This window comes from Nicotiana sylvestris, chromosome 11, assembly GCF_000393655.2.
Source record: "Nicotiana sylvestris chromosome 11, ASM39365v2, whole genome shotgun sequence".
NCBI classification, from domain to species: Eukaryota; Viridiplantae; Streptophyta; class Magnoliopsida; order Solanales; family Solanaceae; genus Nicotiana; species Nicotiana sylvestris.
This window is the reverse complement of record NC_091067.1, coordinates 163,820,007-163,835,121: the sequence shown is the minus strand read 5'-3', so window position 1 is coordinate 163,835,121 and position 15,115 is coordinate 163,820,007. Positions and strand designations below refer to the sequence as shown.

Genomic DNA, 15,115 nt, shown 5'->3' with positions numbered 1-15,115 from the left:
CATACACACACATACATTAGTATATATTTATGTATGTTATTATGTATACACAAAAGATACACAAATTTTATACACTTCTGTGACTACCAGATGTAAATAGTTTCGGTCACGGGCTAAAAGTAATCTTTGCTCTTTACACAAATAGCCAGCTATATTCACCATTTAATTTTTTATTATACACATATAATATAAAAATTATGCATATATTATACCTCCACCGGCTATTTCTAATTTAAGCGATTAGATGAGCAGCTATTTGAGCTTATTCTTCTCACATTAGAAATAGAAATATGAATATGGGGGCCCATTCTGCAAGCCCAAATAATGTACTAATGGGCTCAACTTAGACCCGAAAAACAAGACCCAAATCCAAATGACACCATAGTTTTCTACTTTTCTTCTTTAGCTGAGCTCAGTACTTAAAGCTGAAAAATTGCTACTTCTCCACCTCTTTTTCTCCGGCGAAACCGATGTTTTAGGTACCCCTCTTTGTCTCTCTTTCTCTCTCTCTTAAACCTTGAACACCTTTTTTCAAGATTTTTTTATCAAAAATGAATCCACTGCATAAATGAAGCTTCTATTTTTCATAGTTCTTTCTGATTTTTCCCAAGTTAATTGCATGATGTCCTAATTTCTTAAGTATTCCATTATTAAGTTGAGTTTTTTAACAGAAATTTTTTATTTTAAATCTTGATATCTTGGTTTTGGGCTACCCAGTAAAATCAAAGGAGTCAAAGATTCTTTTTTTTTTAGTAATTTATATTCCTTGCATAACTGGAGATCTACTAAGAAATACCAAGTTGGGAACTTCTTTTTTGTGTGTCCGTCGCTTGTGTACAGAAGCAGCCTCTGAATACCTTTTTTTTTTAGGAAATGAAAATAAAAAGAGGGTCTTTTTGCTTGAAAATTGACAGTCATTTATCTTACTTGCATAGGTCGGCAGTGTTGTTAGTGTCTAGTATCTGTAAATTGGTTTTGTTTTAATTGTTAGAGATAACTCCTTGCATGCACCAAAACAAGATAGTACAAACTATAAAGGTTAACTCATTGTAAAAGAATGAGGATGATGTTTGCTCTGAAATGCATTTATTTGCTGTTTGCTACCTATTACTGTCTTTGAAATCTGCATGTTGTCTCCCTATTTGCAACTCCTTACAATTCTTGTTTCTTTCAACTCTTTGTTTTTGTTGTCAGCGAGCTTCTGTCGACCTCTTTGCCTCTCTACCCCTCTACACCAGACCCCACTGGAGGGATTCTACTGGGTTATTGTTCTTGTTGTTGTTGTTTCAACTCTTTGTTTTCTATTCCTCTAGATTGACCCTTTTTTGCTTCAGGTGGACTCTCTTGGTCTTGGATATACTTTTGATATTATTTGAAGTCTCTGCTTCTTCATACCTGCATTCAGTCGTTCGGCTTTCCCTCGGAGAATAAGGAGGACAAGGAACCTTTCAGGAACTTAGTGCTTATACCATGCCCATATTTACCAATATACAAGAAACAGAATTATGTGGTACGAAAAAAGTTTTCTTGTCTGCTATCCGCTTTGCCACTTCCACCGGTGATTCTTTCCCTTTATTTGAAGATGATCTAAGAACCTCAGCCCAAGAACAGGTTGAGTTCATGCTCGAGGATGATGAAAAGATTCCTCTTGCCATAGCTGATGATGAAATAAAAGTGGAGATTGGAATTCTGGTGTCTAAAATATTTTGTTCTTTTGAAAATGAACTATTCTCCTTGATTTTGGAACCTGACATTGCAAACAAGGATATTGAAAAGAAAGTAATGCGGAGTCTATCTGACCTTGAATGGATGTGTAACACTCTTTTGAAGATGGATCTAATGAAGGACTTCGTCTCCCACTGGGCTAATATATCGAGCAATTTATTGAAGGTCATCGAAGACAAAAGACTTGATTCTATCTTGTGGGGTTTGAAGATAAAATTAATAGAAGTGACATCAAAAGTATTGGACGCAGTAGGTTATGGAACTGTAGTTCTTCCAGCAGAAAGTCGAGTAGAACTGCTCAAGACATGGCTTCCATACATAAGAAAAATGAAGTTTCTTTCCGATCAAATGGGCAAAACAGAGGCTGCATTTCCATACAAGATGAGTGAAGACCTTTCCCAATGCATTGAGGGAGCAATAGTTTCGTTGGTTTCAGCATTACCATCAAATGATCAAGCTGACATTCTAGCAGATTGGATAAGTGCTGAGCAAGTTAAATATCCAGACCTTAGTGAAGCCTTCGAGATATGGTGTTACAGAACAAAGTCTGCAAACAGAAGATTGGATGAGGCTTTGACGGAGTCAGCAACGTCATTGTCACCCTCTAGCTAATTTCTGAAGAGGAAACTTCACCTGGCTCTTGTAGTAGAGTGCCCAACATATTCCCCGGTGAGTTGGAACTTTGTGAAAATGTGATGATTTTGCATCTATCTGATTAATTTTAGTCATTTGATGTGTAATTGTAATCTGCTTATTTAATTGCAATTGAAAATTTCTTTCATCTAATAGACATCTAAAGATAGGAAATGATGCACCATAAAAAGACATGCATAAATTAAAAAAAACCTCCAACTTCAACAATAATCAAACAAATAAGTACTTTTACATTGAGTTTTACCAAATCCACCCATGGTGTAAAGAATTTATTTAATTATTATAATATTTTTTTTGCAAAAAACTGGTGTAAATAATTTTTACATTATCAAGTCGCCTTTACCTATTATAGCTAGTAACTTGCCTTGTATTCAAGATTACACCTGCTTTTTATGGAAGGGTTACCTGTAGTCTACAGGCTGTAGATATAATTTTGTTGACTTGATACTGTAAAGCTTTCTTTTGGTTGATCCATTTTTACATTTCAGGGCAGAAGAATTTAGGTGAAGGTCATGCATCTAGTATTTTTCTATCTGCACCTTCAAAGAGGGCTTTATTCTGGAAAGAGGAAGCATGAGAAGTCCTTTCCTGGCATAGATCACGCAAAAGTCACATCCATGCTCTTGCGATATGTCAAGAGCCATGTCCCCTTCATACTTGCTTAATGAACTAAGTCAAATATTAGAATTTTGTGCTTGATAATTTTCCAAGATTGAGCTTGTTCCACAAAGTGATATCTATAATCCTTTCTATTTGCGATTTTGATGTTGATGCAAATTTCCAGAGTATTACTAAATACTAATATTTAGGCGGATGATGAAGTAAAACATGGGTATGAAGGCTTGACATTTAACAAGATGCTGAGGAAGAGAGCTGAAACTAAAGAGGAAGAAAAGACCTCTCAGGAAAAGGGAAAATTTGGATGAACCAAGTGGAGATGGATTTCTACAACCTGTAGTCTATTGGTAGACACTCCGAGATAGATGGACAAATTATTCATGGAGATCAAGAACCTTAGAAAGATCCTGCAAGCAAGAATAGGCTTTTGATTCTAGGAATATTGAGAATGATGATTCATTTGTTGAAGCTATTAATAACCTTATTTACGAGATCAGTGTGCTGATAACTTCCTATGCTGCTGGACTTTTGTTGGAGGGTGCAAACTCCTCAAAGAAGCTTGGTTTATCGTCGATGCCTTCCAAGGCTCTCCGGCCAAAAGGTTTCTCATATTTCTTCAACTTCCGGTCTTGCAAATGTTGTTTCTCTGTCATTTCCTCTGTTTCTGATCCAAGTATGCTGCCAGTATCCGTTGTCGATGTATCACAAAAGATTTGAGAAGAATCAGAAACATAATAAGTGCAAAAAAGTTCAGTTCTTCTAGGAAGGCCGTAACAAGCTTCTCCAGGCAAATGCTTGTTCCCTCTTTCTTCAACTGTTATTGCTACAAATGTTGTTTCAATGTTAGCTCCTCTCTTTCTAACCCAAAGTATGATTTTCTTATCCATTGCAGGCATTCCATCGACCATTTTAAAAATTAAACACAGAAGTTGTAAAACAGTTCAGCCATTCTTTCAGGAAAAGCAAAACACAGAAGCGGAAATATTCAATGTGTTCAACGGAAGGTAATGGAGAAGGTGGTTTGCAGTGATTATACACATAGTTGGATTGATAATATGTCTGTCATGCCATTTAATAAGCAGTTATATATTTCCTTTAATGCAACTTTGTGAAGTTTTAAAGGACAGCCTGAGGAAGGATGCCACCTGATCAATTCTTCAAGAAAATAAGGCTTCAAGTACCTAGCAGTAAAAGTGGATCCGTGCTGAAAGTAGTAAAAGTTCGGAGTTGATAGTGAAACAACATTTCTAGCCATAACAATTTAAGAAATAGGGGTCAAGCTTTTGTTTGGAGAGGCTTGTTATGCCTTCCCTTTGAGGACAACTGAATTTTTTTGCACTTATTATGTGGTTGATTCTTCTCAAATTTTCTGTTTAATACTTGCAATGGATTTTAGTGGCATATTTTGGAAATAGAATTTGCAAGATTGACAAGTGAAGAAATATGGTAAAACTATTGCTTGGAGAGCCTTGGAAGGCACTTATGATGAACCAAGCTTCTTTGAGGAGTTTACATCCTCGGAAGATGTCCAGCCGCACATGAAGTTATCAACACTTTGGATCTTACAGCTTCAACAACTGGATCATCATTCTCAATATTCCTAGAATCAAAAGCCCATTCTCGCATGATCTTTCTAAGGTTCTTGATCTCCAAGCTTTTTCCATCCATCTCGGAGTGTCTACTAATAGACTTGCCAGCTTGTAGAAATTCTCGCAGGTCTTTTCTTGCTCTTTTTGGAGTTGCACATTTTGGTTTCCATGGCTATAGGTCTTAACAAGCTTATCGTCAATTAGTACTTCAAGGTTATAAAATATTAGTTTCAATTCTCTTCTTGAGTGTCCTGTTATGTTTTAAACCTTCATATCCATGTTTTTCTTCATCATTAACTGAAACATAATTCAGTAATATTCTAGAAATGGGCATCGACTTGTAAATTGCCAATAGAAAGGATTATAAATATTACTTTGTGGAACAAGCTCATTAGAAAATTCTCAACCACAAAAATCTAATAGTTGACTTGGTCCAGTAAGCAAATATGAATGGGATATTGCTATTGACAAATCACGACAACATGGATACTACTCTTGTGTGATCTATGCTAGTGAGGACTTCTCATGCTTCTCCTTTCCATAGTACAGCTTCTTCAGAGGTGCATGACAGAACATAAAATACTGCTTGCATAGATTTTGCCTAAATTTTTCTGCCTTTAAATGTAATGTTGTTATTTGAGTTCAAAGACATTTTGTATTGAAAGGTTGACATATTATTCTGTTTTTTTTTATCTTGACTAGCAATTGTAAGACAAGCACAATTTCCTGAATTTAATCAAATGTTACCTGATCCCTGTATTCTGTGTGCTGCCATAAAGCACATCAAGCATATACATAGTCAAGTGTATTAGCCCTAGTAATTAGCTTGCAGAAGCATAGTTTATCCAAGTTTTTTAGATATTGGAGGAGTCTGCTATTTTGGCAGTCATTATCAGGATATCATCTTTCAATAAAAGGTTTATGTTGATAGAGAAGTTTCTAACTCAAATCCAACTACGACGGGCTCGTTTGGTATGTGGGATAAGGGATAACTAATCCTGGGATTAAATTTGAGATGTGTTTATCCCATATCTGGTTGAAATAAATCGTGGTATAATTGATCTCGATATTAGTTATTCCGGGATTGTAATGTTTTTATACCTATGGGAAGGTGCGATAACTAATTCCGGGATAATTAATTGTGGGATAGCTTGTTTCCCAACCAAACGAGGCTTAAAAGATTTATGTTGTCCGAGTTGGTCTCCAACTTAAAGTGCAGAGATCTCAAAGTTATTGTTGATTCTATACAACCAAAAAATATAAAATCTATTTCAAGTAGAAATGGTTATATTATAGTTCTATCTAACTATTAGTATCATTCTTTGATTCTTGAATACTTCAATTTTTTGTTCTAAATTTATGTTACGTTACCCGTTACCCTTCACTTAAAGGGTTTCCAGATTTCTTTCCCTCCCATTTAATAAGGGGCAAGTAAAACAAATATGGAAAACTTTTAATGGATCTTGGCAGTGCAAATTTAAATTAGTCGGATCAATAACTCTAGATATCATATGATTAAAGAGAATGAGTTATAACACTTTTATTGACTTGAAGATTTTGATGAAATTCAATCTCTGAATGACACCTTTGGGCTTTCGGCCATATATAATTAATTATGGTAAACATAGTAATGCCAAACCCGCCCCGTCCTACATAAGTCCAAACCCGCCCCGCACCCGCCCCGCACCCGCCCCATTGTCATCCCTAAAGGCCTAAACTGCATTATTAGATTGGAATGATGAATGGCTGTGGCTGCACGAGTAGTCAGTCATTATCGCTATAATTTTGGTCAAAAGCATACTAGTCACCACTCACCATTTCATTGATTGCATGTTTTATTTTTTATTTTTTGTTTCTTAGATTTATTTCATTCTGCACACTATTATCTTTAGCACGTGAATTTAGTTAATCTGGGGATTTTATAGATTTTGGGTTAGTTTTTCCATAGGTTATAAGTAGTTCTTGAAACTTTTGAATATAATGTTCGGGATAAATTGATACATTATCCCTTAAAATTTCCTTCAATAGTAGGTGATACATTGATAGAAGTTCATTTTTTTTTGGTTTTCTACCACAATCTGGTGCTCGTTTTAAGCCACGACTAATTTAGGTTCGTGCTAGAATATTCTACTTTTAAGTAAAACACTTCCTATCAAAGGCGACTATATTCCCAAAGATCTCAGAATCTTGGCGGTTATGTTGGTACAAGTTCCTTATTTTCCTTTACCCTCTAATGTTTATTTTACGGACTTCAATTCTTTTCCTTTTACCGTAGGAGTCTATGCCATATGATTGATTAACCCGTCGAAGCAGCTACTGATTATCGACTTGGTAAGCTATTACCTCACCAACTAGTTAACCGGATGCAAGCCCCTTCTCCGGCGGATTCTTCCTTTTTCTCTCAGCCTATAGGGTATTGGCAGTCATTTTCGGTTGTTGTTCCCCTCCCAACGACAAGTTCTTATATGTTTCTCATCCGTCCGCCAACGAAAATAACACTTCCCATCTGACTTGCATGTGCTAAGCACGCAACCAGCATTCATCCTGAGTCAGGATTGAACTCTCCGTGAGAATCATAATTACATTACTTATAGCTTCTATGTTTGCAGAGAAAGCAGATTAAAATTGTCTTTCATTCTAAAGCATAACTTGTATCTATGTACTTCATATTCATCTGGAGCAAAAATTTATAAACATTCTTCTTTTTAAAATTGCCATAAATTAAACTATTATTTTCGTATATCCATATATATATATATATATATATAGAGAGAGAGAGAGGAGTAATGATGCTCGAGAGATTTAGAAAACTATTGTTTAATATACTTTATTTTAAGTTTTACTTTAGTGTTGTGAGCACGTTTGTTTTGTTAAAGAATTTGGTATTAGGTTTACTTGTTCTTGCTACTACTAGCTAGTGTCAATTTATTAAAACAACTTTAGAATGCATGATTAAATCCAAGCACTTAATTAATTAACCTAAGATTGACTTTTAAGAAACTATTAAACCCCTTCTTTCTTTCTTTCTAGAATGCATGATTGTGTAACATAGCAATATATTCCACGTGTTCTCCAAAAGGAAAAAAAAAGAAGATAGAAAAATCAAGAAAAGGAAACCATTGCCATAATCATCATCATTGGTGGATGGTGGTGGTTTGTGGATATCAATTTGTTTCTTTTTAATTACAATTATTAATAAGTTGCTCAACAAGAAGAAAAGTTACATGATTATATTTGCAACTAACTAAATAAAGCATGGAATTTTTATTTTATTTTATTTATTGTAATGGAATTTGATTTAATTAGTGGTTGTTGAAGTGGATGATAGGCCCCTCCCTAGCTTCTTATCATCATAACCTTGATTGCACGCTTGCAATTTATATAATTCTATGTTTTGCCCATTAATATTCTTGGTTCAGTCACTTGAATCCTTTTATAGACAATTTATTGCTTTCTAAAGATACCAAAGTAATTTATTTATTTAATACATTAGTAATAAAGTTGTTGTCATATGATCAGAAGGTCACGAGTTCGAGCCGTGGAAACAACCTCTTGCAGATATGCAGGAGCTCTGTACAATAAACTCTTATAGTCCGGCCCTTCTCCAGACCCCGCGCATAGCGGGAGCTTAGTGCATCGGACGTTCCTTTTTTATTTTATTTTTATTATGTGAGTAATAAAGTTGTTGCCATGTGACCAGGAGGTCACGACGCTTCACGGTGGTAAAGTCTCATCTTGTGTGTGTTCGAGCCGTGAAAACAACCACTTGCAAAAATGCAGGATAAAGTTGCGTACAATAGACCCTTATGGTTTGACCCTTTCTTGAAACCCCTCGCATAGCGGGAGCTTAGTGCACCGGGCGGCCCTTTTTATTAATACGTGAGTAATAAAGATGGGCACAGATATCCTTCACAAATCACAATAGTTATGCCAATAAAGAAAAAAACTGAGTTTACAGATTATGAGAGGGAAAACCTTATCGACACCATGTGTTTATATAAAAATAATGAATTCCCTTTCATGTATATGTATTTATACATTTATTATCACTTAAGCATGATTAAGTGATATATAAATTTAGTTTAATGTGTAATTGCTAAGGTTAAATTATTTATTTTAATTACATTTAGGACTCAAGTTGCAAGTAAGTATTTTCCATTAGAGTTTTCCTGTAATATTAGTAGATAATGACCAGTGATTTTCTCTGATTACGAAAGAGATGTCCTTAATTATTAGTGAGGACTGGTCAAACAAATAGATTAATCCTCGTGATTTGGAGAGAGGAAAACCATTAGCAAGCCATATATAACATCACAAAAAAAGATCTACCCCCCCTCCCCTCCTTCCCCAAGAGAAGAAACGAAGAAAAGCAAAAAGGGAAGTCTAAAGATATCGGGTAATTCTATCTATTAATGGTTAGATAAATAAAAAGAAATCACCTAGTATTTTCTTCCCTTGCTAAAATATATTACAAGGGTTAGTTATTATCTTTTTAAGGATAAAACGAGGTCAATGAATTCATATTCTTGTAAATAAAATTTAAACTTCAAATATTTATTAAAAAATAAAACTAATTAACATTTCAAATTTCAGATAACCAAATTATGAAAAAAAAAAGTTTAATAAAATATTTTATTGGATTTTCCATGCAGTCTAAGTAAGATCGATCGATATATTTTGATATTCTGGACCTTTCTTTAATTGAAAGAATGAGAAATGGATTGATACAAAATTTAAATAGAAAAAAATTAGGGGTGTACAAAGGAAACCGACAAACCGCATCAACCCGATAATCTGAATCAAATCGAGAAAAAAAATCCGACTATGATTTGGTTTGATGTTGGAAAAAAATCCGACCATAATGATTTGGTTTGGTTTTAACTAAAGAAAGTCAAACCGAAACCAACCCAACCCGACATTACATATATAAATTTTTTAGATATATTTAATATATAAATATACTTATTGTGATGTAATTTATTAATATATTTCTTAAAAAATTCATAATTTTATCTTTAAGGTATTATTTCAAGGTTGAACTCAGAACTTTTGAATGCTCCAATAAGTTTTATAGCCATTAATATGGGGGATTTGTATCTATACCCGCTTTTTGGGCCACGTTTTAACTTATACCCGCTTTGTAAAAAAATTTGCAAGCGTACCCACTTTCCGCGTAAACTTCAGGCATACGGGCCTGAAGTAGCAAAAACAATCACGCAAACTTCAACATTCTAGTAGACGGGCCTGAAATTGTTTGTAATTGTTGAACTTAAACATTCTACTAGCTGAAGTTTTGTTCTCTATTTGCTGAACTTCAGCATGTTTTAGCTGAAGTTTTGTCCTGAACTCAATAGTTTTGTCGTAAAGCTTTTTCAAAAACTTCAGCAGAAAATGCTGAAGTTATTTAGTTCGTTTGTAAAAACTTAAGCACTAAATAAGCTGAAGTTTTGTCCTGGATTCATTAGTTTTGTCATAAAGCTTTTTCAAAAACTTCAGCAGAAGATGCTGAAGTTATTTAGTTCATTTGTAAAAACTTCAGCACTAAATAAGCTGAAGTTTTGTCCTGGATTCATTAGTTTTATCATAAAGCTTTTTCAAAAACTTCAGCACTAAATAAGCTGAAGTTTTTTGTCCTACAGTCGTACTAGCTGAAGTTTTGTTCTCTATTTGCTGAACTTCAGCATGTTTTAGCTGAAGTTTTGCTCTATATTTGCTGAACTTTAGCTGATTTATGCTTCTAACGAACCTCATTCTCCTCACGCCGCTTCCACTTCCATCTCCGTTTCAAAACAAATACTCCTACGTAGTTAGCAAAATTAAAAGGGGTTGTGCAAATGAGAAAGCTTTCAGTTTTTGTTTCTATTGGATTGGCTCATAGATCCTCCAAATTCTGCAGCAGTAATAATAATGTTCTTCGCTCTTACTGCAAATCCGCTTCTCCCTCCATCAATCTTGGTCAGTCCTTTCCCCTAATTCTTTCAGCTTCTTCTCTCTCTCTCTTTTCTAGTGAATAAACTCTTCCCATCTGATTTCTTATGTTTAAATGAATTGACAATGAAAACAAAGAATTCCAACTCTCAATCTTGTTCCATGTTGGGCACTGCACTGCATTCAAACTGTTGAATCAGAGATAGCTGGAGAAAGAAAACTTTAGAGAAGAAAGGAGGAAGAAAGGAGCGCACAGGTAGCAGGAAGAAGGAGGGACCTGAAGTTGTAAAAATTAGGATATATGTTAAATAATTTTAAAAATATGGGTATAGATTAAATGGGGCGACCAAATAGGGCGCCCCGTGCAATTTTTACCGTTAATATTAGTAAATTAAGTAATGCTAACAAAAGCCCAAACCAAAATCAAATCAATACTAATGCTAACAAAAGACATTCAATTCAATATTACGAACGTGAATGTATTGAATATCTATTTTTTGTTTTGCAATAATTTAGATAAAAATGCATAACCTATTTTTATTTTTCTTTAGCGTTTAGTCATGTAATTAATTCTCCCTTATTAGTCTATTTATTTTAGCATGACTTAGTACTTTTAGATTATGTTTATTTTTATTATGGCTTTTAGATTATGGATATTTATATTACATAATTTTATTGTCTTTATTATTGAGTAATTTAGGATAATGCCATGACACATCTCATATTTTGTATTATTTTCTTAGAAAATACTTTATATATATAGTTGTATCTTACTAGGATTAACAAAATATTTTGTGCATACGTTATATGTTTTCTATGAAGATTTTATTGAAAAAACCCCCAAAAACCCGAATAACCTGAAAACCCGAGAAAAATCGAGATTGAAAAACCCGAGTTTTATTGGTTTGGTTTGATCTTTAGATTTAATAACCCGATACAATTGGTTTAATTTGATAATTGTAAAATCCGAACCAACTCAACCTATGTACGCCCCTAAAAGAAAGCATCATTTGTTTAATCAAAAGAAATCAATAACAGGTAAATTAAGTAATCTTGCTCTTAGGAACCAATTTCTTTCTCATCGGTCGTTTAATTTCTTGATATCCCTAACATTCGTACGAAGATGAACAAATATGATTTGTTGTATGAACAGAGTTGTGGTGAAGTCATAAGTACTTATTTATCATGAATTAGAGATTTTGAGTTCGAGCTATGAGTATGAAGTCGTCTATGTTAAGAAATCCTTTACCTCAAAAGTGGGATTTTTCTATGTAAATCCAAATTTAGTCAGGGCTCAATACAAATATTGAAGGGGTGAAATTCAAAATAGTTAGATTTACAAGTGATAATTGAAAAATAGCTACAATTTCAAAAGTAATCGAAATTTAGTCACATTTTATGTAAAGATAAATCTGAACGAAAACACTATTCAAAATCCGAAAAATATTCCACCATAATGTACCAGGGTTCGAATTTTTTACATGTGAACTTCCAGCATAATATGCTGGAAGTTCATACGCAGGTGCTAATATCTCCAATATATTTTACTGAAACTTTTCGTGTGCTGGAGTTCCAGCATAATATACTGGAAGTCCATATACAGGTGCTCCAATCTCCAGTATGATGAAACTTCCGTATGCTGGAAATTCATACACATGTGCATCAATCTCCAGTATATTATGCTGGAACTTTTCGTATTATAGCAAAATAGTGATTATTTTTCAATGACTTTGCAAATACTGACTATTTTACAATTACCAATCCGAAAACTGACTAGCCCATGCTGTTTTCACATATTGAAGGTGTCACACCTCTTTTTTAACCAACCTCACTTAACCCTCTTAAAATTAATAAAAGGATTTGTAAAGCTTGAAAAGATTTTTCCAGTTAGAACGTGACAAAAATTGTGTTCAAAAAGAAACAACTCAGAGTCACCACCTGACATTGGTTTCGGTGTGCCAGGTCACCGTTCAAAAGAAATTTCTCCTTTCAAAACACATGGACTTCAAAACTAAGTCTGCACCAGAGATTCGGGTAAAAGGGTTCATTTTACTCGGGGAGAAGGTGTTAGGCACTCCCCAAGTCCCGTAACTAGTACAACTGCGTACTTGATCTAGTCAGCTTTTAAAATATTTGAATTGAGGTAATAATACACAAAAAGAAAATAAACAATCAAAAGAGGCTCGAAGTCATCCCCACCTAAATGAAAGAAAATTAAAAGAAGAAAAATTAAAGTACTAAATTATCCTACGCTACTTCTTCTACGATGTTCACCACGACCTTCAATTACATTCACTTCGGGGCATACCCCTGAAATAAAATATATACAAATCCCCTCGGGGCATTCCCCAGATACATTTAACTAAGGGAATGACCTCTTGCCTCGGAAATAACAAAATCCTAAGGTTTGCCTACCCGAGTGTTGCCGGCCTAAGCATGCTCCTAGCGACTTTAAAATAAATAAAGTTAAAACAAAAACTATTTTAAGGCCAGAACACTTTTAATTTTGTTTGCCCCAAATCCCACGGCACATTCATCTTGTTTTGCACCCTCTCTATTTTTAATAGATTTTATCAACAATAATAGATAACCGAGAGAATTAATCCAAACTACTAAAATTTCAGATTCATGGCATCAAAGTACTTTAAACAATCAACAACAAATAACACATTCAATGTCAAGTTATAAGATCAGATAGCAAGCCAATTTTTTTTTAGAGAAAACAAAGCAAGAGACAACCTTGAACTTGAACCGGGATTTTGGCGGACGGCGACGAGCTCAAAACAACCTCAACTTAACTCCACTGTAGCCAAACTTCATAAATTCCCATTGAAATCAGAAATAAAGTAAAAGAGATTTGAAATGTTTTGTTAATTCTCTTTTTTTTTGGAAGTTGAAATCGAATGCAGTAAATGATGAACCCCTCAAATTCTCCAAACTCTCGATCTACTTCTCCGATTTATGTCCAAAAACCTCTTCAAAATTTCTATCTTCCTCACCTCTATCCGCGTGTGCGTGTGTTTGGGATTGGGAGGTGAGAGGGTTGCTAGTTCTGTGAAAGTCGTTTGGAGTGAGTTAGGAAGCAGCAACAGCTGCTCGTTTGGTGGATATTTGCCGCTGAAGGGCTGGTGGAGTTGGTGGTCGGTGGCTTTGTGCAGTGAGGGTGAAAGGCGGCGACACTGGTTTTAGGAACGACGACGGCTACTGGGTTCCGTTGCTAGGGTTTGTTTGACGCTGGAGATAGAGAAAAGATGGGGGTGGCAGGTAGCTGGTTGTTGTGTGTTAGGTTGTTTGGGCGGCGGACGACGACTGGAGGTTTTTCCAGCGAGTTTTTAGGGCATTAGGGCTGCTTCTTTGTGTGTTGGAGAAGAAGGGTCGTTGGTTTGGTCATGGGCAGCAGAGGGTTCGACGGCTGGAGTGTTCAGGGGTCTTCTCTAGGGTTTTGCTAGTGTGTAGGGTTAAGAAGAAAGATTAGGGTGTAAGGGTTAAATAAGAAGGGGTAATGAGTGAAGTCTTGTTGGATTTCCAAATTGGGCTCAAAGACTAAAAATAAATAGCTAAATACCACTAGAATACTAGTAATTGACTTTAACTAACATAAAATTTATATTGATATGAAACCATCATTTTTCAAAGATTATATATTAAAATGAAAGTAGAGAGTTAATTAGAATGATAGCAAACTTAGATTAATATTACCACAAAAGATTAATGGCCTCAACTTAAGTAGAAAGATAAAAGATAAAATTGAAAATATTTTTGTATTTTCGAATTTTATGTTCTACTATTAGAGTAAAAGTGAAAAATAGGCTAAATCCTATTAAAATAAAAATAAGTAAATATTTTCAAAAATACAACTTTTAAAAGTTGCGCGGGTCAAAAATTACGTGCTTACAGCTGCCCCTCTTTGCTTGGAAACACGAAGAGTTTTCGGAGCAAAGAACAATAAGCAACGTAATTTATTTATGACCCGACGCTTATTCAAAACGAAACAAAGATGGACAAGAGATTGTGACCGAGCCCTGGTATCTGAGCTGCCTACATATCCTTGGCTATAAAGGATTCAGGCCACGTGTTGTTCAGAAGTAGGAACGGTGATGGAGTATACTGAGGTAGAGAGCCGGTCGAGGTGCCGTTCCGTCGAGGTTTCGGTCTGCGGTCCTGTTATTACATCAAAATCAAAAATGAAAAAGACTAACTAAGTCTGTCAACTATGAGTTATAAGATTCCTATGTATAAGTCTTCTGAAGCTTGATCTTGAGTCTTGAATGGTTTTTCATACAAACTTTAGATTTGAACCTTGACACTTGCTAGCTGCCGATGCTAGTTCATTCTTTTTTAGCTTTTTCGGATCAAGACCGGACATGTAGCGCTCATGACTTCAACCACGTCTTGAGTAGTTCACATCTTTTTTCTGCTTCTGCATTTTGGATTCACTTCTTTTTTTTCTTTTCTCTTTTTTTCTGGATTAAGACTACTTTTGTTGGTCATCTCGGGCTGTTGACTCGCATTCTTGCCGCGAGCTTCTGCTACTTCTAACTTGAATTGAATTCTGAAATGACTTCCCTCGTTCTTCATGTGGGTGCCTTCTTGCTAAAACT

At 34.9% G+C, this 15,115-nt stretch overlaps 1 protein-coding gene across 7 annotated transcripts; it reads left to right on the top strand.

The window, feature by feature from the left end:
- Positions 1-397: 397 nt before the first annotated feature.
- LOC104218700 (BTB/POZ domain-containing protein At3g05675) lies at positions 398-5,345 on the top strand. 7 transcript variants are annotated; one of them, XM_070162597.1, is made up of 5 exons: positions 412-479; positions 1,195-1,510; positions 1,583-2,394; positions 2,868-3,784; positions 3,890-5,345. In XM_070162597.1, exons 2-3 carry the CDS (start codon positions 1,471-1,473, stop codon positions 2,335-2,337), a joined length of 795 nt encoding a protein of 264 aa, XP_070018698.1. In that variant the 5' UTR covers positions 412-479; positions 1,195-1,470; the 3' UTR covers positions 2,338-2,394; positions 2,868-3,784; positions 3,890-5,345. The 7 variants fall into 7 exon arrangements, with proteins under 7 accessions (XP_009767557.1, XP_070018698.1, XP_070018695.1 ...); XM_070162594.1 differs by having other exon boundaries at positions 419-479; positions 1,195-1,262; positions 1,335-2,394; XM_070162595.1 differs by having other exon boundaries at positions 419-479; positions 1,195-2,394; positions 2,868-3,598; positions 3,683-3,784.
- Positions 5,346-15,115: the final 9,770 nt, after the last annotated feature.